Here is a 21451-nt window from a genome sequence, read left to right as displayed (position 1 = left end):
TTCTGTTCATTGAACTTTATATTAATCAAAGAATCAGTTTTGTGGAAACTGTTTATTTGATAAGAAAACATATATTTGAAATTTAAATAATATTTCACTACTGTTTACTGTATTTATGATCAAATAAATTAAACCCTGTGAGCAGAAAAAATCTTGTTGACCCCCAAACTATTGAGCAGAAGTTTATATTCACTAATAGAACAATATTAAAATTTTACTAAAACATTTTAATATATGGAAAAATGGCATGGAGAAAATAATTGAATACATTATTTAATTAAAATAAATTATAAATTGAATTTTTATACATTATGAATGAATTTTTTCAAACGAATGCAATTCATTTTTGTCATTTTGTGTTTAACCAATAATATTCCTTCAAATCACATGTTAGTCATGCATGACTTGTATGTCAAATTATAACATCAATGTTTATATAATACAAAGAGTTTATCTGTTCAAATAGAGGATTTTCTGGGAAAACTCATGGGGATGATTTTAACCAAAATTAGGTTCATATGGACTTTAAACTCTGACGCTCTTGTTTAGATTATGAAAGTAATAACATGGATAATGTGAGAGTTATTGTCTTAAACCCTGGATGATAATGACCGAATGAACCTTATTCAGCTGTGCCGGAGGGAATCGTTGGCATTAGTTAATGTTATGAGGAGCATCAAAGACCGGCTGAAGAGTTTCATGTGGACAGAGGACCAGGGTTTGTGTGTGGTAATCATCACTCAACATAGGATAAAGACATGCATGTATGTCATACGGAGCAGGTCGGAAGAAGTTTAAAGTATGATGCTATTTTAAATGTTCATTATTTTGATTATTGCATGTAATGGAATAGGGTAAAATGCTTTAATGATCAAAGAGAGGGCTCTGATTGGCCAGCTGATACAGTGCACTGTGATTGGCCAAACAACTCAAGCGCGTGTCGGAAATGTAACCATAATCACGAATTCAGCTTCCAAGGCTTATAAAGCATTTGCAAACACACAGGTTATCATAATACCGTATCAGTTCGAGCCCGAGTCAGATTCTGAAAATGCGGATGATCAAGACGATCGATCAGAATCATCTGATAAACCTCGGTTTGCTTTCGCATGCCTAAGGGAACATCTGCCATTTCCTCCATGCAGTTGAAACATATAATTTGCATGAATAGAAATTACCTTTAACATATAAAAACAGACATGTTGACATTCCACAGCTTGGTTGTATTGTAAAAAAAACTGACTCAATAATTAACAACATTTAAAAAAAAAAAAAGTATTTTCATAAAATTTCAACCACTTGGTGGAATTGGCAGACGTTCCCTAAGGCATCAAGCGCTGTGACAGCGTGTAAAAGCATTTTCCAGTATAAATATGCAGCTATAATGCATGTAGGTGATTTTTAAATTGATATTTCATATCGATATACAGTGGTTACACACTTAAAACTGATCATAGTGTTTATCTCTTTGTAAAACTGGCCAATCTATAGAACAATAGCAAGGAAACTAACGTTATTGCACACCGAAAGCCCCCTAGTGGTCGGGAGCATTTTCGCGTTGTGGCTTGTTTCCGTTGTATTGTGGCGATTCTGTTGTGGCTTGTTTCTGTTGTGTTGTGGTGATTTCGTTGTGTTGTGGCTTGTTTCTGTTGTGTTGTGGCTTGTTTCTGTTGTGTTGTGGTGATTTCGTTGTGTTGTGGCTTGTTTCCGTTGTGGTGTGGCGATTCTGTTGCGTTGTGGCTTGTTTCCGTTGAGGTGTGGCGATTCTGTTGTTGTGGCTTGTTTCTGTTGTGGTGATTTTGTTGTGTTGTGGCTTGTTTCTGGTGTGGTGATTTTGTTGTGTTGTGGCTTGTTTCTGTTGTGTTGTGGTGATTTTGTTGTGTTGTGGCTTGTTTCTGGTGTGGTGATTTCGTTGTGTTGTGGCTTGTTTCCGTTGTGGTTTGGCGATTTCGTTGTGTTGTGGCTTGTTTCCGTTGTGGTGTGGCGATTTCGTTGTGTTGTGGCTTGTTTCCGTTGTGGTGTGGCGATTTCGTTGTGTTTTGGTGATTTCGTTGTGTTGTGGCTTGTTTCTGTTGTGTTGACGCTTGTTTCCGTTGTGGTGTGGCGATTTCGTTGTGTTGTGGCTTGTTTCTGTTGTGGTGTGGCGATTTCGTTGTGTTGTGGCTTGTTTCTGTTGTGTTGTGGCTTGTTTCAGTTGTGTTGTGGCTTGTTTCCGTTGTGGTGTGGCTTGTTTCCATTGTGGTGTGGCGATTTTGTTGTATTGTGGCGATTCTGTTGTGCTGTGGCTTGTTTCCATTGTGTTGTGGCTTGTTTCCTTTGTGGCGATTTCGTTGTGTTGTGGCTGGTTTCCGTTGTGTTGTGGCTTGTTTCCATTGTGGTGTGGCGATTTCGTTGTGGTAAGTAAGTAAGTAAGTAAAATTTATTTGTATAGCACTTTTCGTAGATAAAAATCACAAAGTGCTTCACAACAAAAAGAGGAAATACACAACATTACAGTTCTAGTCAAAATAAGTAACAAAAACAATAAGTATAAATGAAAATAAACAGAAATACACAAAAGACCAGCCAAATCCTACACTCTAGATAAAAGCCTCTTTAAATAGAAGAGTTTTCAACTGTGTTTTAAAATTTTCCACTGAGTCCAGGCAGCGTAAGGAAGAAGGCAATGCATTCCACAGTTTAGGTGCCACAGCTTGAAATGAACGGTCCCCTCTTGTTTTAAAATGTGTGTGGGGGGCAACTAAAAATTTTTGACCTGTTGATCTTAGACTACGTGAAGACGTACGCAGCTGTAACAGGTCAGAGATGTAACAAGGCACCTGTCCTTGTAGGGCTCTAAAAGTAAGAACCAAAATTTTAAAATGCATTCTAAATTTCACTGGTAACCAATGAAGGGAAGCTAAGATCGGTGTGATGTGTACTCTTTTACTGGTGTGGGTTAAAAGCCTTGCAGCAGAATTCTGGACAGTCTGGAGGTGACACAAATCTTTCTTATTTAGACAAATAAAAAGACTGTTACAATAGTCTAAACGGGATGAAATAAAAGCATGAATGATCATCTCCAATTCGGCCTTTGACACCAAGGCTCTTATTTTCGAAATGTTCCTTAATTGAAAGAAACAGTTTTTAATAAGTAGATTTGAGTGTTTCTCCAAGGACATGGCCGAATCAAAAACAACACCTAGGCTCCTAAGATTCGGCTGGACAGACGAGCTTAGGGCACCGATATGTTGTTTAATCTGAGAGATGCTTTGCTCAGGGGCAATGATCAGTGTTTCAGTCTTAGCTGAATTCAGAACTAAAAAGTTATCATTTAGCCACTGCTTGATATTGCTCAGACAGCTGATTAAAGAAGACAGTTTATGTAACTCAGTAGGATTAAAAGAGCAGTACAACTGAATGTCGTCGGCATACAGATGATAGGAAACATCAGTAAACTGGCCAATTATCTGTCCTAGCGGTAGTATGTACAGCAGGAAAAGAATCGGTCCCAGGACAGAACCCTGAGGTACACCACTCAATAAACCTGCAGTATCTGACATGATCTGATTAATAAAGACACTAAAACTTCTACCAGAAAGGTAAGAGGTAAACCATTTTATAGCCGATTCAGATATCCCTACTAGATCCTGAAGTCTATTTCCGTGGTGTGGCGATTTTGTTGTGGTGTGGCTTGTTTCCATTGTGGTGTGGCGATTTCGTTGTGGTGTGGCGATTTTGTTGTGTTGTGGCTTGTTTCCATTGTGGTGTGGCGATTTTGTTGTGTTGTGGCTTGTTTCCATTGTGGTGTGGCGATTTTGTTGTGTTGTGGCTTGTTTCCATTGTGGTGTGGCGATTTCGTTGTGTTGTGGCTTGTTTCCATTGTGGTGTGGCGATTTCGTTGTGTTGTGGCTTGTTTCCGTTGTGGTTTGGCGATTTTGTTGTGGTGTGGCTTGTTTCCATTGTGGTGTGGCGATTTCGTTGTGGTGTGGCGATTTTGTTGTGTTGTGGCTTGTTTCCATTGTGGTGTGGCGATTTTGTTGTGTTGTGGCTTGTTTCCATTGTGGTGTGGCGATTTTGTTGTGTTGTGGCTTGTTTCCATTGTGGTGTGGCGATTTCGTTGTGTTGTGGCTTGTTTCCATTGTGGTGTGGCGATTTCGTTGTGTTGTGGCTTGTTTCCATTGTGGTGTGGCGATTTTGTTGTGTTGTGGCTTGTTTCCATTGTGGTGTGGCGATTTTGTTGTGTTGTGGCTTGTTTCCATTGTGGTGTGGCGATTTTGTTGTGTTGTGGCTTGTTTCCATTGTGGTTTGGCGATTTTGTTGTGTTGTGGCTTGTTTCCATTGTGGTGTGGCGATTTCGTTGTGGTGTGGCGATTTTGTTGTGTTGTGGCTTGTTTCCATTGTGGTGTGGCGATTTCGTTGTGGTGTGGCGATTCTGTTGTGTTGTGGCTTGTTTCCTTTGTGGCGATTTCGTTGTGTTGTGGCTGGTTTCCGTTGTGTTGTGGCTGGTTTCCGTTGTGTTGTGGCTGGTTTCTGTTGTGTTGTGGCTTGTTTCCGTTGTGTTGTGGCTGGTTTCCGTTATGTTGTGGTGATTTTGTTGTGTTGTGGCTGGTTTCTCTTGTGTTGTGGCTCGTTTCCGTTGTGTTGTGGCTCGTTTCCGTTGTGTTGTGGCTCGTTTCCGTTGTGTTGTGGCTTGTTTCCATTGTGGTGTGGCGATTTCGTTGTGTTGTGGCTTGTTTCCATTGTGGTGTGGCGATTTCGGTGTGGTGTGGCGATTTTGTTGTGCTGTGGCTTGTTTCCATTGTGTTGTGGCTTGTTTCCTTTGTGGCGATTTCGTTGTGTTGTGGCTGGTTTCCGTTGTGTTGTGGCTGGTTTCCGTTGTGTTGTGGCTGGTTTCCGTTGTGTTGTGGCTGGTTTCCGTTGTGTTGTGGCTGGTTTCCGTTGTGTTGTGGCTGGTTTCCGTTGTGTTGTGGCTGGTTTCCGTTGTGTTGTGGCTTGTTTCCTTTGTGGCGATTTCGTTGTGTTGTGGCTGGTTTCCGTTGTGTTGTGGCTGGTTTCCGTTGTGTTGTGGCTGGTTTCCGTTGTGTTGTGGCTGGTTTCCGTTGTGTTGTGGCTGGTTTCCGTTGTGTTGTGGCTGGTTTCCGTTGTGTTGTGGCTTGTTTCCGTTGTGTTGTGGCTGGTTTCCGTTGTGTTGTGGTGATTTTGTTGTGTTGTGGCTTGTTTCCGTTGTGTTGTGGCTGGTTTCTCTTGTGTTGTGGCTCGTTTCCGTTGTGTTGTGGCTCGTTTCCGTTGTGTTGTGGCTCGTTTCCGTTGTGTTGTGGTGATTTTGTTGTGTTGTGTCTTGTGTTGTGGTTTAATTTAGTACGGCTGCACTACTGGGGCACCGTAATGACCCCTTAAACTATTCTTTTACTATTGGGCAAACTATTCATTTTTAAGCTGCCACATATGGTGTGTAAAGCTGGAGGGAGTCTGTGTGTAAGTGTGTTTATGAGAGAGGATGTTGAAATCTTCACGAGGAGGTGTTGAACAGCAGGACAGGGGGCTGAAATCTCACCTCAGCTCTCACAAACACCAGAGCTGCTGGAGTCGGGCAGGTCCTGATGCCACAGGGCAGAGTCTGTTCCTCTGATGCGGGCCTCGGGGCACTTCCTCCAATCTCTCACGTTTGATTTGTCAGTACAGATCCTGTGTCAGAGGTGCAGAGACTCGTGCTGAGTTGCACTGCGGGTTTTGAGTACACTAGCAGTAAAAGTAAATGAGACATTGCTTACCAAACTACCGCTTTTGATTTATTATATGCCTTAAAACATCACTTAAAATAAAGCAAAGTTTAATTGGCGAATTAAGATGTCACATTTATGATCTCATCATATCTGAATAGATGGATCTCAGCCATGATGACATTGATAGGGCCGTATGAATGTTCTGGCAGCGCGTGCTGAAAGAAACAAGAAAGCGTGTCAAAATGACTATTCCCAAACTGTAAATGGTTAGTTCTGCATTTACTCACGCTCATGTTGTTTTTGCGCTTACTACAGTTCGCAAATCTGTTCATCATATAAAGCCACCGTGTCTCTTCAGAAGACTTAGATTTGGATTAAACACTCGATTGATTATTTTTATGATGCCTTTATGAAATGTCTTGGATCTTTTAGGTTTGAGAGGAATGGACTTTAAAACGAGGTACAAAAATCTTTCTCTGGTTTCTTTAAAAATGTCTCAGACCTATAATCATATAGGTCTGAAACGACATGAGAGTGAGTACATGATAACAGGATTCAAATTTTTGGGTGAATTATACCTTATAAATACAATAAGCTAAGCCTTGGATAAAACAACTCTATATCACAAATCATATTGTTTACATTCGACGATACATATCGACACATTTGTAATCATAACAGTGGCTTCAATTCTATCAGTTTATCTAGAATGAGCAGTTTGAGTCTTGCGCAGTACTGATCACGGGATTAGAAGACAAGCGTGTGTTTTGTGTGTGTGTGTTACGTGTTAGTAAAGCACTTGCATTGAGTGTGTGTTACGAGTGTGTGTTACATGACTGGCGGAGGATTCGTTGCGCAGCAGAAGTGCCAGACTTACTTTTTTTTAATGCTGCACTAGGTAACTTTTCAACCTTCATTATATATATTTTCAAGACTCTTGTGATGATACATCGACTTACAAAATGACACATCTGCCATAGCTTGATGGAGTCTGTATTGTTTTTAATCGTACTTTTAAACTTCGGGTTTCGGGTAGTAACCCGAGAACAAAAAAAAACTAAAAATTCGACTGCTTTACGGCATATACGTCACTTCCACCAACACCCACACTTCCTTACATTCGGACATGCGAGCCCAACTTTGTTCGTCGGATAATATAGTCATGTCTGAAGCAGCACAGACAAATAAGAAAGAAAAGGTTTTGTTGGAGGAAAGCAATAAGAGGAAACGAAAAAGTGATGGGATTAAAGGCAGGATGAGGATCAACATGTGACCAGCGTTTGCTCGTCGGCGTGAGCTGAAGGAGGCGTGCCCGACCGATGCTGTCCTGCTTGTTATGGGGATTACCTTCCACTCAAACATTGAACTGAAGTATCATATAGATTCTGAAAAACGGTCACCAATAGACTACTATAATGACGCTGGCTTGTAAGCGTGAGCATCGTGATTATTTGGCGTTTGAAAAAAATAAAACCCATGAAACTATATTCATATGACATGCTGAAACATATGCCACTGACTGTACCTGGGATGAAGACATTTCACACGCGCCGCCAGAAGAACACCTGCATGTGAACTCCTCCTGCAGTGTTCAGGGGAACTGTTAGTGCTGCACCAACCCGCGGGGACGCTTTTATGAAGTTATTTGGCCCGCCCCGCACCACTGTATATATTTTTACAACCCGCCCCGCACCCATTAAATAGACATACGGGGTCCGCGGGTTATGAGGCGACCCGCGCATTAGCTCAGGGCTATCAGGGTTGTCATGTCAACAAATGCACGTGCGATGGCATCCCCTGTTGTAGGATGACAGACTTTACATCAGTAGTTGAGGACATTATTTTTTCCCAACTGTAGGGGGACCACGAGAGCAAAAGTTACCAAGTGCTGCTTTAAAGGCACGTTCAGCACTCTATTCTCAGAGTACACACGATCGCAAAATTTAATGCTCCCTGGGGCATGCGAATATCTCCCAATATCACAATTATTAAGTTATAACCATCTCTTAGCTCTGTATCTGTATGCCTAAAGAAAAATGTGGTCTTAATTTGCACTTTGAATATTGAGTACTTAGATTATGGTCATTGTTTGCACTTAATATCTATGCTCCATTTGTGGGAAGGTTCGGTTAGGAGGTCAAATAAGCTCATGTGCAGTTCTAAGGTCTGAAGAGACGATCATAAAGGAGAGAAGCCAGTCAGAGTTTTTGGCAAAACCTTTACAGTGCTTGTTGTCTTTTACTGCATATGATAATTCATGCTCAGAAAGTAGAAATGTACATTACAAGTTCATGTTCATTACAGACGTTCATTACAAGTTGATAAGTTAAAACACCCCTTGTTGTCACACCCCTAATGATTAATCGTTAAAAGCAGCAGCGGAGCATTTTTTTTTTGCTGCCATTGTTTAATGAATGAGAGGGTTTGCCGCTATTCAACGCTCTCATTCATTGATACAGCCAGCGCTGCTCGCCCTTTACTGATGCTTCCGATGTCAAACTGTTTAAAGCAAAGACTTTAGGGACTTTAGTTAACCTTTAAAAGTACGACATTGCAACACATTTTTATACCATGTTATTTAAATGTTTGTAATAGATAAATAACTATATGTGGTTGAAAAGCTGCTTCATACACTCACTGTACATCTACATGACAGCTGTGCTTAAATTTGTGTAGGGTACTGGGGTAAAAGTATATCGCTTGGGTATAAACACTGATGTCTATGGTTGTGATCAAAATAAGAGTAAATCATCTTTTTAAAGTATTTTGGCACTTGTTGCCCTTGTATTGTATTGCTTATCATTACGCAAGGAGGTGGCGATAAGTGAGTGTTTAAAAAGTGTTATTGAATGATTAATTTGAAAGATTTATTCACAAACACTGATTCATCCAGTAATGAAACATTAATATTAATTCATTCAAATTATTATTTTAAATTATTTAGTTCGATTTAATATATTTTTTTTAAATAATATAATATAATATAATATAATATAATATAATATAAAATAATATAATATAATATAATATAATATAAAACATAAAGCAGTGAATGTTTTGTCAGAACCTCTAGTTTGCATATTTTATTAGTCTGTCATTTTTCAGAATCGTAAAAGAATCGTGATCTCCATTTTACACAATTAAAAACGTGATTCTCAGTTTCGTGCAGCTCTACCGTCCACGTTTTCCGTGTCATGAAGTCATAGGGTCCTACGTTGATAGTTAAAATAATAATTACTGGTATTGTGAAAGACACAGTTTCACAACTCAACACTCAATCTCCATTCACTTGTACGTACTGAGAGGTGCAGCGATGTGACTTCAGCCAAACTCAGAGCGTATAAACGCCTTCAGATAGACCCAGAATTCAGCATCATTACCTCAGTCCTGGAGCTCATTTCCTCACAGCTGAAGTAATAACGTTGAACTGTGGCGGCCTCCTTTTAAGCTAAACCGCTACTTCCCCAAACCGCATAGTTATTGATCCTATTAAAGCCATATCACATGAGTCTGGCACACAGATTATGTCCTGCTTTAATGTTCCACCTCGTTCTCTTTGCCTCTTTACGGACCTCTACTGGAGAGTTTGGGTTATTACGCCCTCCTGGACACTGAACCTCGAAGGTCAAAAATACCTTCTCTTCCTGGTCCAGTCCATGTTGAATTAATTTGAGTGAAAGCATGTCTTTTCCAGTGATATAGTGTGTTGGAGATGGATCGGTTTAGCAGATGTGGAGAAGGTCTTCAGAGGAATTTGAGATAGTGTATCTTTTAGGAAGTCTGCTTGCGTGAGGATCTGGAAAAGACGTTTAGTGCCTTACCTTTTACAGTTTATATCATTACAGCATGTTCGACTGTTACCACCAATTTAATTCAGTGTTCATGTGTGATTGTGTCTATTTGTGTGTTGATTACGGATTATATACTGTATACCGCACCAAACACATCAGTACATCTACAGTGATTGCACTGCAATAATGTGATTTTAATGGGCTTTTTATTTGACTATTAAGTTTCTTAAAGATTGTCATTAGACTGAATTATTCCTCATCTCTTGACTTGTGATTATGAGGAGGTTCAGATATAGATGCTTTAATAGCATCTCATATTTAAACTTCAGTAGCAAAAACAGTGTTATTAGTAAGTTTGATTTGTTTCAGTGAGTCATTTCAAGCACAGTCTGTTCAAATGAATCGATTAATTCATTTTGTGGCTTCTTTGTCGTCCATTCTATCTGTATATCTGTCTTTTGTAAAAATCCAATAGCTATAATATGACGTCACCTCACAGGAAATTACATCATTTTGGAGGTAACAGAGCAGCACAAAGAAAAAAATATTAGAAAATAAAAATGTTTTCACTGTACATTCATCCAGTTGTCACAATTCACACGAATCAGTTTAATAATGTCAGCATAAGCGAGTTATCATATGAGAATAGTCTTCAAGTTCACATCCTCATGTTTCATGTCCTCATGTTGTTTGTGTTTTATAGAAACACTGCCTTAAACACTGCCTTAACATGCAGCACAAGCAGATACATGTTTTGAATGTGTCAGAGTTCATAAGGTTCTGCAGAAGCGGAATGATCCGGCTGACTGCATGCTGGATTGGAGCTCACATTGGCATCAGTGGCGTCGATGTGGCATTGACCGGCCAACGCAATAAAACGGCCTCAGAGCAGATCTGGATGACAACCTCCTCTGTTCAGTATTTCACTTCACAAAAGCCAACTTCCATCTGTGGACGTCACTTCAGTCTGAATACGTGATTCACAGACAGACACTGATATTTCAGAGTAAAGAGGAGTATTGTCACGGCGCTCTTTCTTCCCGTGGCTTTTGTTGTCCGTACAGAAGATCTTGTGTCTTGGGAGAACGACTCAAATGTGAACGTGTCATGAGGTCTTTGATTTTGCTCCATGTCTTTTAAAGTCTATGTGGATCTGCCCACATGAGTGGAGCACAAAAGTTGAGTTCCAGAAATAAAGATTAAGATACCAGAAATAAAGATAAAGAAACTTTTCACTTTGTCCACGGAGAGACGATTATTTTAAATTACTGTATATAAAATGTTTTTACATTTGCATATATATATATATATATATATATATATATATATATATATATATATATTTATATATATATTCTCACTTCTCATATTTTCTTTCGTTATAGGAAATGCATTATAGGAAGTAAAAATCCCTTTTTTATTAAAATCCCTTCTGTATATAAAATTTTCCCCATGCATGTTTTGATATGTTATTATATTTATGTTTTATTTCTATGTAAATTACCAATATATCGTGTCATAATATATTGCAATACAGAAATGCAACAATATGTATCGTGGATAGTGAAAATCTGTATTGTGGACGGTTCACCTAAAATAAAATAAAATGACTGTTTTAGTGTCAGTACGTTAAACTACTATATATTATCGGGCTGGGTATTGCCCACAAAAATCACAATCTGATTTGATTTCAATATCGATTATTTTGGATGTATATCAGGTGAAATTTTACACGCTATTTTACTGACGTCTTTCTGCGGTTGAAACTGATTGAGCGAGTCAATGTGACATGACACAGGTTTCAGTTAGAGGTTCTGTATCTTTAACACACTTTCAGATGTTCACTCATGTTTATTTCACGCTTTAACCTGTATTCAAGCGGAGGAGAAGATCCGTTCATGAGCCGCTTCTCGAGCTGAGTCTGAGAGATCTCACGCCACAGCGCCAAAACTCGATTTATGTTTTTGAATTTTGTAATAAAATGAACATAATTTGAAATCTGAAACTTTTGTCCAAGCCTATTCATTTCCACCCCCAATGTAATGTTAACTTGTTACCATGTCTTGGAGTATCGCATGAATGTCGTATTGTGTGGTCAGTAGCGTGTAATGTATTGAATTGTGACGTGAGGGTGTCGTTACACACCCAATGTATATTATTATTATTATTTTAAATGTGTCTGGCTTCATCCAGCATCTTTTATTATTTTTCTGTGCCCATTGCAATGCATTATAGTCTTTCTTGATTCGATGTAGCCAGCAGTAGGTATCTGAAGTCAGCACCATTATCACTGTGTTTTAGAACAGAGTGATTTGTTGTTTTTCCTCTTTCTCTCTGTGTCTCTTGCTCTTCCTCTCATTTATATTCTTTCGCTCTTTATTTGTATGCATCTCAGATCTGCCGTTGGACCTCAGACTGAGTTAATACCTGTTTGTGATCTCCACCAGAGAGATGAGACTCATGCATTTTAATCTCAGGTGTATGTGTGTGTGTGTGGATTATTTCTCTTTCCCCTGAAGCTAAAACTTGTACAAGAATTATATATGAAGGAAATACATGAGTGGGCATTCAGTGTGTTTGTTTGGTCTAGACGGGGAAATATCACAATATCACAAAATCCAATTTAATGCATTAGTTAATAGCAGCGACATTTTTAATTCAACAGCAGATCTAATCATTAAAGTTAAAACAACACCATATAGCCTGCACGTTTCATTTCTCAATTAAATATAAAGATAAAGAATCAAAGTGCAGGCAATAATAAAATAAAGATAAAAAATGTGTAATAAATTGAAAATACAAGCTTATTTATTAAGTGGTCAAGTAAACATTCGAACAAATGTGTAGACCATACAGGAGTAATCAAATGTAAAACAAAACCTGTGCTTTGATATCTTTACTCTCAATATATTTTCTACTATTTATAGATATATTATAAAATTGCGTTCGATTGTTCATACGATAAAAGTCAGTGGGGTCCAAAATATATCTTCTTTTGTGCCAATAATATTAATAAGTCATACAGGTATGGGAGGAAATGAAGGTAAAATGTAAATGAGTACAAACAGAGCGAGTGGCACAGATAACTGAAAAGGCTTGTTTTTGTTTACATGCACATTATATGGATGAAGAAGGAAGTCACTGTTTATTCCAAAAGAAATGGACTGTGAAATGTTGTTTGCATTTCACTGCAGGTGTCCATAGATGGCAGTGTAAAATCACCACGAGAGCTGAATGTGTGAGTCTGTGTGTGTGTGAGTGAGTGAGAGAGAATGTGTGTGTGTGTGAGAGAGAGAGTGAATGTGTGTGTGCGTGTGTGTGTGTGTGTGTGTGTGTGTGTGTTAAAGAGATCATTTACCCTAAAGATGCCTGTTTGTTCATACGATATAAGTCAGTGGATACAGAAGAGTACAGCTTCCCTTTACATTTCCACTTAAAATATGTTCAACTGTGAAGTGATATTAAATAACACTATTGTTTCGTTTAAATATTTGAGTGTTTAAGTCCAGTATGTTCTCCATTAATACAACCTCAAAATGTATTCGGACACTTGAGTCACACTTATTTTGGTTTATTTATTTATTTACTAATCCACTTGTTAATTTTTTATGTATGCATTATTTATGCGTTTAGTTTGTTATTTTAGACTAACAAAACTGGAAAATGATAAATGTTGGCATGGCAACAAGTTTAAATAAATTAAGTATATGTTTTTATTTTACAGTTAATGTTTGATTTATTCAAAGTAATAACATTTTTTTTAATGGTTTTATATTTAATTTTAGTTAACCGTAATGAAAGATGTTTCAGAGTTGGAGCATGTTCTTATATTAAATGAAAGATTATGAAGAGCGTTGTTATCATCGTATCATATTGTTCCTAAAGAATGTAAACAGAGTCAGTTATGATTTCATGTTGACTTAAACACCTTCTCTTGTATCATCACTTCATGAGTTGAGGACATCTAGCTGTGATTTATGGCTGTCTTTACACACGTGGCCGTTTCATTTGTCATCTCTGAGCGCTGTTTGTTTCCTGGAGGTCAGAGTCATGCAGGTGAATCTCTATAACGGCGCTGAAGCCTGATGGATGTCTCCGGTAGATTTAAGGGCTCCCGTCGCCAGCGGCTGCTCTTTACTCCATGACTTTATTTGGTCAGATCTTACACAGGCCGCTACAGTCTTTGATCTCTGCAGGGTTTTCCATGATAAACAGAGGAACGTACTTAAACCTACAAGCTTTATGGGGGTCGAGCAGGATTCGTCTTTTATACGCTCAACGAGGAGGAATTTGCCCCTTTAGGATTGCATGACCTTCAGCGCTCTTCGTGTCAGATGTGAAGAGCGTTGACTTTCATCTCAAACTTGGAGCTGTATTTTCCCTACCTTATTTTGGTTCGAACCGCTGCATGTTTGCGTAATCAACATTAATACCACCTTGACTACTAGTGTACTAACTTGCTTTATACACCACCATTCAGACGGTTTTGAACTTTCAAAGAATCCTGAAAAAAAGGTATCACTGTTTCTACGAAAATATATAGCAGTACAACTGTTTTCAAAATTGCTATGAACAAGAAATGTGTCTTGAGCACAAATGGGCATATTAGAATGAAAGCTGGCGCTTTTGACGGTGGACAGGGGTCAGCATTTGCACCCTGACTGGTCTGCGGCGCTGCATACGCAACAAACTGTGATGGACTGTGTATTAGACTGCAGTCCAAATACAAACTATTGAAGATACTGGAGAGAGTTGTTTTGACTCGACGCTCACACGGGTTGCCAGCTTGAGGACACGCAACAGGAGTGAGCGCAATTGACAATGAAAGCAATTTGGAAGTTGATGAGAGGATTTATCTGCATTTTAATATGCTCTCGTTCATAGAGATTTTTAGATGAATGCTGAGGCTTTTTAGGTCAGGTAGAATCTGCGATCTCTGACCCAGTTTGTTTGCTGGCTTCCATGGCAGTAATAAGCAATGTTTTCCGCCAATTGGCAGCCTGTTGTTTTGAAATACTATTGGGTAAACTGGCGGCGTGCGGTATCGCGCAGACCAAAACACAAAGACATTCTGACACACATTTCAAAGTAGAATAACTGAGAAACAAGTAGGTTAATTTAGCATGTTTCCTACATATCTGCAAGCACATTATGGCATTTTTATGCTTTAGTTAAGTGAAAAAATTAAATTTTCAATTCTTGAGCAATTTGAGCTCCAGTAGCTCGTCTGTTTGATCGGACCACACGGGCCAGCCTTCGCTCCCCACGTGCATCAATGAGCCTTGGCCGCCCATGACCCTGTGGCCGGTTCTCCACTGTTCCTTCCTTGGAGCACTTTTGACAGATACTGACCACTGCAGACCGGGAACAGCCCACAAGAGCTGCAGTTTTGGAGATGCTCTGACCCAGTCGTCTAGCCGTCACAATTTGGCTCTTGTCAAACTCGCTCAGATCCTTACGCTTGCCCATTTTTCCTGCTTCTAACACATCAACTTTGAGAACAAAATGTTCACTTGCTGCCTAATATATCCCACCCACTAACAGGAGCCGTGATGAAGAGATGTTATTCACTTCAGCCGTGATAATGTTATGCCTGATCAGTATTATTAAAATAAAAAACCCTTAAAATTACAGTTACAAACATTACAATTTTTATTGTAATTTTGATCACATGAATGCAGCCTTGGTGAGCAAAAGAGATTTTTGCAAACTTTTGAACAGTAGTGTACTCTTTAAACTCTCCATCTGTCAGCTGATTTCTTTCTGGTATGTAACTTTTAATGATCCAGTCAATTATCAATGATAAAATCAAGTTCAAGCCTACTTTTCTTTTTCATTTATTTATTATTCTGCTTCGCTTGAAATGTCAAATAATTCAAGTACAGTTGTTTGGGAAAGCCGTTTCATGACTGAGACCGAGGCTCTTGTAGATTTTTTTGTAGATAGAGAAGCAGATTTGGTTGGAGAAACACACCATATCTCTCAAGAGATCTCACACCCGTCTCCTAAGAGTTAAATTGCGCTGGTTTCCTGCTGTAGTTTACATTCCCAGAGCTGTGGAGATTGTTTCTGCAGCTGGCATGGGCAGCCCGAGTCACATAAGTCAGACGCTGACGCTCCTTTCTGTAAGATCCGTCTCAGAAGTCCCGTCTTGATCTCAGATTGATTATATATATATTTTTTTTTCTCTCTTTCTGCTCTAAAGGACCCGTTAGAAAGCCCAAGTATGTGGAGAGTCCTCGTGTTCCTGGAGATGTGCTCATGTCGTCGCTGAGGAAGGTGCCCGACGGTACGACTGGTGAGTGACGGCACATGATGTTATGCTCTTATTCTTTTCAGATGTGTGTTAGTGCTTGCTGTCAGAGTCAAGTTTCTCTGTTTTTTTTATTGGTTAGAGATACACAGTCACAGATGACCTGGAAACAGTCATGATTTTACACGTAGTGAATTTACACGTTTCTAGTTATGCACAGATCTAAAATTTTCCATTTTCTGTATTGAATCGTGATTAAAAACATCAGTTTTAGTTTTATATTGTAATAGTTTCACAGTTACTCTCCAAACTAATGTAGAAACAACTAAAAGAGAGTATAATTTAAATATTTGTTGTAATGGCACCTTTTTATGATACTAAAACTGCTATTGATTTTTTTTTTTAAAAACATTAATGATAGACATTCAACATTATAGTATAATTTAAAGCTATCGATTTCAACATTTATTAGGCTTTTAAAAAACGTACTATTAATTTAAGTCAACTTAAAACAATTTTCACATAAACTTATTATAACATGCCATATTTACACTCTAAAAAATGCTGGGTTAAAAACAACCCAAGTTGGGTTGAAAATGCACTTACCCAACAATTGAGTTGTTTTAACCCAATGGTTGAGTTGTTTTAACCCAGTGGTTGAGTTGTTTTAACCCAGTGGTTGGGTTAAATGTTGCTTAAGACAACCAAATTGCTGGGTAAGAACAACTCAACCATTGGGTTAAAACAACCCAATTGTTGGGTTAGTGCATTTTCAACCCAACTTGGGTTGTTTTTAACCCAGCATTTTTTAGAGTGTACCTTTCGGCTTCATATAATCAATATACAGAATCAAGCACTTTAGTCTTCACTGCATAAATATGAAATGAAATAGATTAATCTTTATTAAAGCTACAATTTCCTCTATTTCCTTTGTTCTTTGATGAACTTAAATGGCAGACATCATTAGTGGCTTCTGTCACTTTAAGATCTGCTGCTGCCGAACATGACACGGATCTGACCTGCTGTCACGCGCATCTCATTTTCTCACAACTCAAAGTTTATTTAAGACGTTATTTAACTCTGCTATCATGAGAGTATTTGACAAAAAGGGCATATTGTCATAATTCTGTGTGTTATTATTTGTTCAAGCACACATCTATTGTAGCAAATGTCAGCCATTAAGCCACTGAACGTCAGTGGGCGGGGCTTAGGCCTATGATGTGATGATGTAAAAAGGTTTGTCTATGTCTCGCTCTGGAGGCCACAGGTCACCCAATATCAAAACCAGCCATTTTTGGAGCCATTTTTTCCCAATGAGGAGGACATTTTAAGCTCTGAGACTTGCAGGATGTTTTAATGGTACAAAGACCCTCTTATATGTCAAAAGACCAAGGCAGATTTGATTTCTCATGGCAGGACCCCTTTAAGATGTTTTCTGTGGAAATGTCATGTGTTTAATTATGCATGTAATCAAAGCAGCATGTATCATTATATTTGCGTCATGCATTGAGAATTGAGATAATTGCATATGTGTGAATGTGCAGAACAAGCACACTATATATAACAGAAACTGTGTATGTGCACACTTGGCTCTCTGTGAATGCATGCATGTGTGTTGTCAGTAGCATGTAGTGCAGTTTTCTGTGCTGGGCTGGAATGGACTTGGCAGTGTTGTCTGTGTGTGTATCTTTAGCTTCATATCACTGGACACAGGATTGTGTTGGTCAGACGAGCATGTGAGACATCAGAGCTTTCCAAACAACTGTGTGCAGCAGGGCGGCGCCGGTCGAATGCCAGCTGTCTGTGGCACACACACCACTGTATATCGCCCTGGTCACATGATGGCATCAGAAGGTGTCCGCACTGCAGGGCGCTCAAAGATGGATTACTAGGCAGAAGTGACAGCTGATGCTGATGCAACTGTAAAATAGTGTTTAAAATATCATCTTGTAATTTGGTAAAATGTATTATATTATTTAGCATTTTTTATATATATTTTTCGGAGGTCAAAAAGAAAAAATTGTGGTTAATGTCCCTTTCCATTCACACTGGAATTAGTAGATCAATTCAAGGTCATTGTGCATACATAGGGACCTTTAAAATCTGTTTAATTTTTGTTTATTTTCGTTTAGTTTTATTATCAAATAATGTCTAAAAATGTATTTCTGGGTTCTAGTATATTTTAAAAAACAATCCAGATTCAAATACGTTTTTATTATTAAGAATGGTCGTAATTAGATGAATGCATAACTTTAAATTTGGCTGTTTGGCAAAGTGCTGCACAAAATAAATATATATGAAATATTGTGTGATATTCCTTATAATATTACTTTTATAATCTGCCTTGTTATTATTGTCATTTTTACTTTTAGAAGTAATTTCTGCTGTACAGTAATACATAATATCTGTCATAATGTCTTAATGTTAAAACCAAACTTTAATTTTGTTGGGCTGAAGACCTTTGAGGTTCTCTGTGTATTTAACAATAGTTTTGATTTATTCATTCAAAAGTTTGCCCAATTTCATGACGTTCCGCAAATTCTCATAGATTCCGCGATGCCGTCCACATTTTCTGCGTTCTGGAAATCATAGGGCGCTACATACTACATATTTGTTTTTTCTTTAGAAAATATTCTGAACATGCTGGTTATTATTTTTAACAGAAATGCTTTTGAATTGTGTGAATAGTTCTTAGGTTGGTTCAGGGAATTGAAGTAGGACTAATTTAACCTGCCCCGTTTTTTTTGCTGGTTTATTTACTGCATATCTGTCATAGCTCAATGACACACCCCAGTTAGCTCAGCTTTACCTCCAGACACGCATATAAGGGTCAACACTGTTTACATGGGGCTCTGTCACATGTTATTTTAACCCTGAGAGGGTTTATATATAGCATCTCCAGACCTTCCCCCAGGCTCTAGTTTAACATCGTCTTCAAGTCATGTTGGAATGATCATATTCATGAGATGAACGCCACCATAGTATTACAGGAAGGTGTTTTGTGAGCTATGACTTTTCCAGTTGAGGCTGTGTCAATTAAAGAGGCCATATTTTGCACTTTGGGGAAGCCTTGATTTGGTTTTGGGCTCTACTAGAATAGGTTTTCTTTTGCTTGAATACTCAAAACACATTATTTTCCTCATCAAGACACATCTTTTCCAATTGCACCTGACCAATAAAGACTAGCAGTTAACTATCCAGTTATATTTTCTGTTTGTTTGTCCAAAAAAAAAAAAGTTTGTGCACTGTGCTCGATTAACTGAGAATTCTTACAGCTCTTACAGGTTGTTGGCCTTGTTTGTTTCGTTGCTTCTATTGCTCTCCCCTTTCTATAAGTCGCTTTGGATAAAAGCCTCTGCTAAATGATTAAATGTAAATCTAAAATGTCATATTCTCAGACCGACCGATCCAAAGTTTCAGTGTCAGTGGCTCAGTTTGATGCTTTGCTAGTGATACTGTAGCCGACTAGCCACAAATTAAAAAGAAGACCACTAATTTCCGTAAATCAATTGATCCCGAACAGAGACTGGCAGTAGCCTGTCTGGATCCGTTCTCTCTCTCTCTTGCGCACGTACGCAAGCATGCACGCACGCACGCACGCATGCACACGCACACGCACACACACAGCTTTACAGAGACTGCTATAATTATAGCTGTGATATAATGTGTAGTATTTTTGCTAGAATAGTATGTATGGTGGCTCTGAGTTGTCAAAACGTCTCCCAAAATGCGTTTTTACGGATGCGAAAACGCAGAAAATCGAACCTGTTCCGAATTTTTTTTTGACGGACGAAAGTTTCGGAGGCAGTGTGCAAGCCTGATTGACATAACGTAAGGTCGAATTTTTTTTTTGATGTGCATAAATTTTGCATGCCAATTATGGACTCAGTGTGCAAAGGCCTTAACGCTCTGTTTAGTTCCTGTCTCTGTGAAGCCCCGCCTTCTGAAAAGCACACTGTGTTCTGATTAGTTGGCTGGATTGTGATTGGTCAAGCTCTTCAAACCCTCACCATTACCGCTAGTTTCAACACACTTCTAACTCAACCAGGCCCCGCCCCTTTATTCTGCATATTAATTATTTAAATGAGGAATATTGTGAGGTGTCCGTTCCCTAAAGAAAACTCAAAACTACAAACGCCTCATTCAGGGAGTTCAGAAACGAGGATACTGATATAGAGAACAATTGCCTTTGCTGAGATTTTTGACCAAACAGCAACATTACACACTAAAGAAAGCATAAAAGGTACCGTATTGTTCCGAATACAAGACAATGTTTTTTTTTTTCTTGGAAGTGCATCTAAAAAAAATTGAGTCGTCTTATTTTTGGGGTACACCGAATAATACACCTGAAACAATAGGGAGCGCCAAATGCGGATAAACCAAGGGTTTCCTCCAGGACTGATAAATGCAGCGGAGACATCAAATAACTCTTATTAAGCAGTCTTAAAAATGCTAACATTCAATGAAAATCTTACTGTGGTCCTAAAAGCAGCTGCTTTGAATAAATGGATAGGCAAGTGTTCAGTACTTAGCAAGATAAAAAAAAATGACAAGCGGTGCCCATAATAATGCTAAAGGCACTGGATATGACCAGAGAGCTGAACTTACCCATCAGCGAGGCCCAGGATTTCATATTTCAGTTACGTACTGACGCACTTGCCTGTCAGTATCCTCAAAGCGGCCGCTTTAATGCGGCGTAATGGACTAGCGCTTGTGTTCCACCTTCAGGACGAAACTGCTGTCTTTTCCGTGCTATGTGATCAGCCTGAGGAAAAAACATTCATATGATCATATGATCAAACTCCTGTGTTTTTTGACATGCCAGCATCTGTCACTGTACATAAAAAGTCAGTCATAATGTAATCTTACTAAATTATATTTGTTATGATAGCTATGCCATAGTGTGAGATTGCTGGTACATTCATAAGCTCAATGTACTGTGTGTGTGCGTGTGTGCGCCATCTTTACTAACTTCACACATGCACAGGTAAAATTACTAGGTTGTTATATTATTATTTTATTTAGGATTAGTTACGCATTCATTTTTTTGTGTATTTGACACAACTTTTTTACCATCACTTAAACGCACATCAAGTCATTTCCGAATTCATGAGTAGGAATTTGCCAGGAGCACTGAAAGGCATTATGGGGTGTATCTACGGTCCATAGGTCTTCGTCTCCGGCTCCATAAGCGGATACAACTGCCTCTCCCACCGCAGATAACAGCGGGAGGCTAAACAGCTCTCGGCATTCCCAAGACTTCCCAACCTTCCTCCGTCTGTAAATACCTGTTCTCACGCCTCATCTCCCAAACATTCAGTAAAACTGTAGCTGAAGGAAGAAAGCAAACAGTGCCATGTGGAATTAGTCAGCGGCGTTCTCTAACAGCGTTAATAATGCATAATTAGCCCCAGTGTGTGTGTACTTCATAATGATAGTTAATTACTCTGTCCTGCTGCCAGACTTTCAGCTTTTTGACTGAAAGTGTAGTAGGCGTTTGTTTATTAACACGCACTTGTTTCCCTCGTCACCTGAAGTCAGAGCCATCCAGAGTTGAGTCATAAAAATGCTGCCAAGAGCAAATCTCAACTGTTAAGTTTTTTGTTTCTGATAACAGCTGTTTGTGCTGATAAACTTAAAGGTTATTGTACTTAAGTATTTTCTTCCACTACCATACCAATTATTAGTAGACATGTTCTTGA

At 38.7% G+C, this 21451-nt stretch overlaps 1 protein-coding gene across 2 annotated transcripts in view; it reads left to right on the top strand.

The window, feature by feature from the left end:
• Positions 1-21451, top strand: part of tanc1b (tetratricopeptide repeat, ankyrin repeat and coiled-coil containing 1b) — a 237498-nt gene that overhangs the window by 84194 nt on the left and 131853 nt on the right. For both annotated transcript variants that reach the window (XM_067444607.1, XM_067444606.1), the window contains exon 4: positions 15702-15794. In XM_067444607.1, the coding sequence (XP_067300708.1) occupies positions 15702-15794 (93 nt within the window). The remainder of the gene's footprint in view (positions 1-15701; positions 15795-21451) is intronic.

Source organism: Pseudorasbora parva, chromosome 5, assembly GCF_024679245.1.
Source record: "Pseudorasbora parva isolate DD20220531a chromosome 5, ASM2467924v1, whole genome shotgun sequence".
NCBI lineage: Eukaryota > Metazoa > Chordata > Actinopteri > Cypriniformes > Gobionidae > Pseudorasbora > Pseudorasbora parva.
The sequence above is the reverse complement of the archived record's forward strand: the minus strand, read 5'-3'. Positions and strand labels throughout refer to the sequence as shown.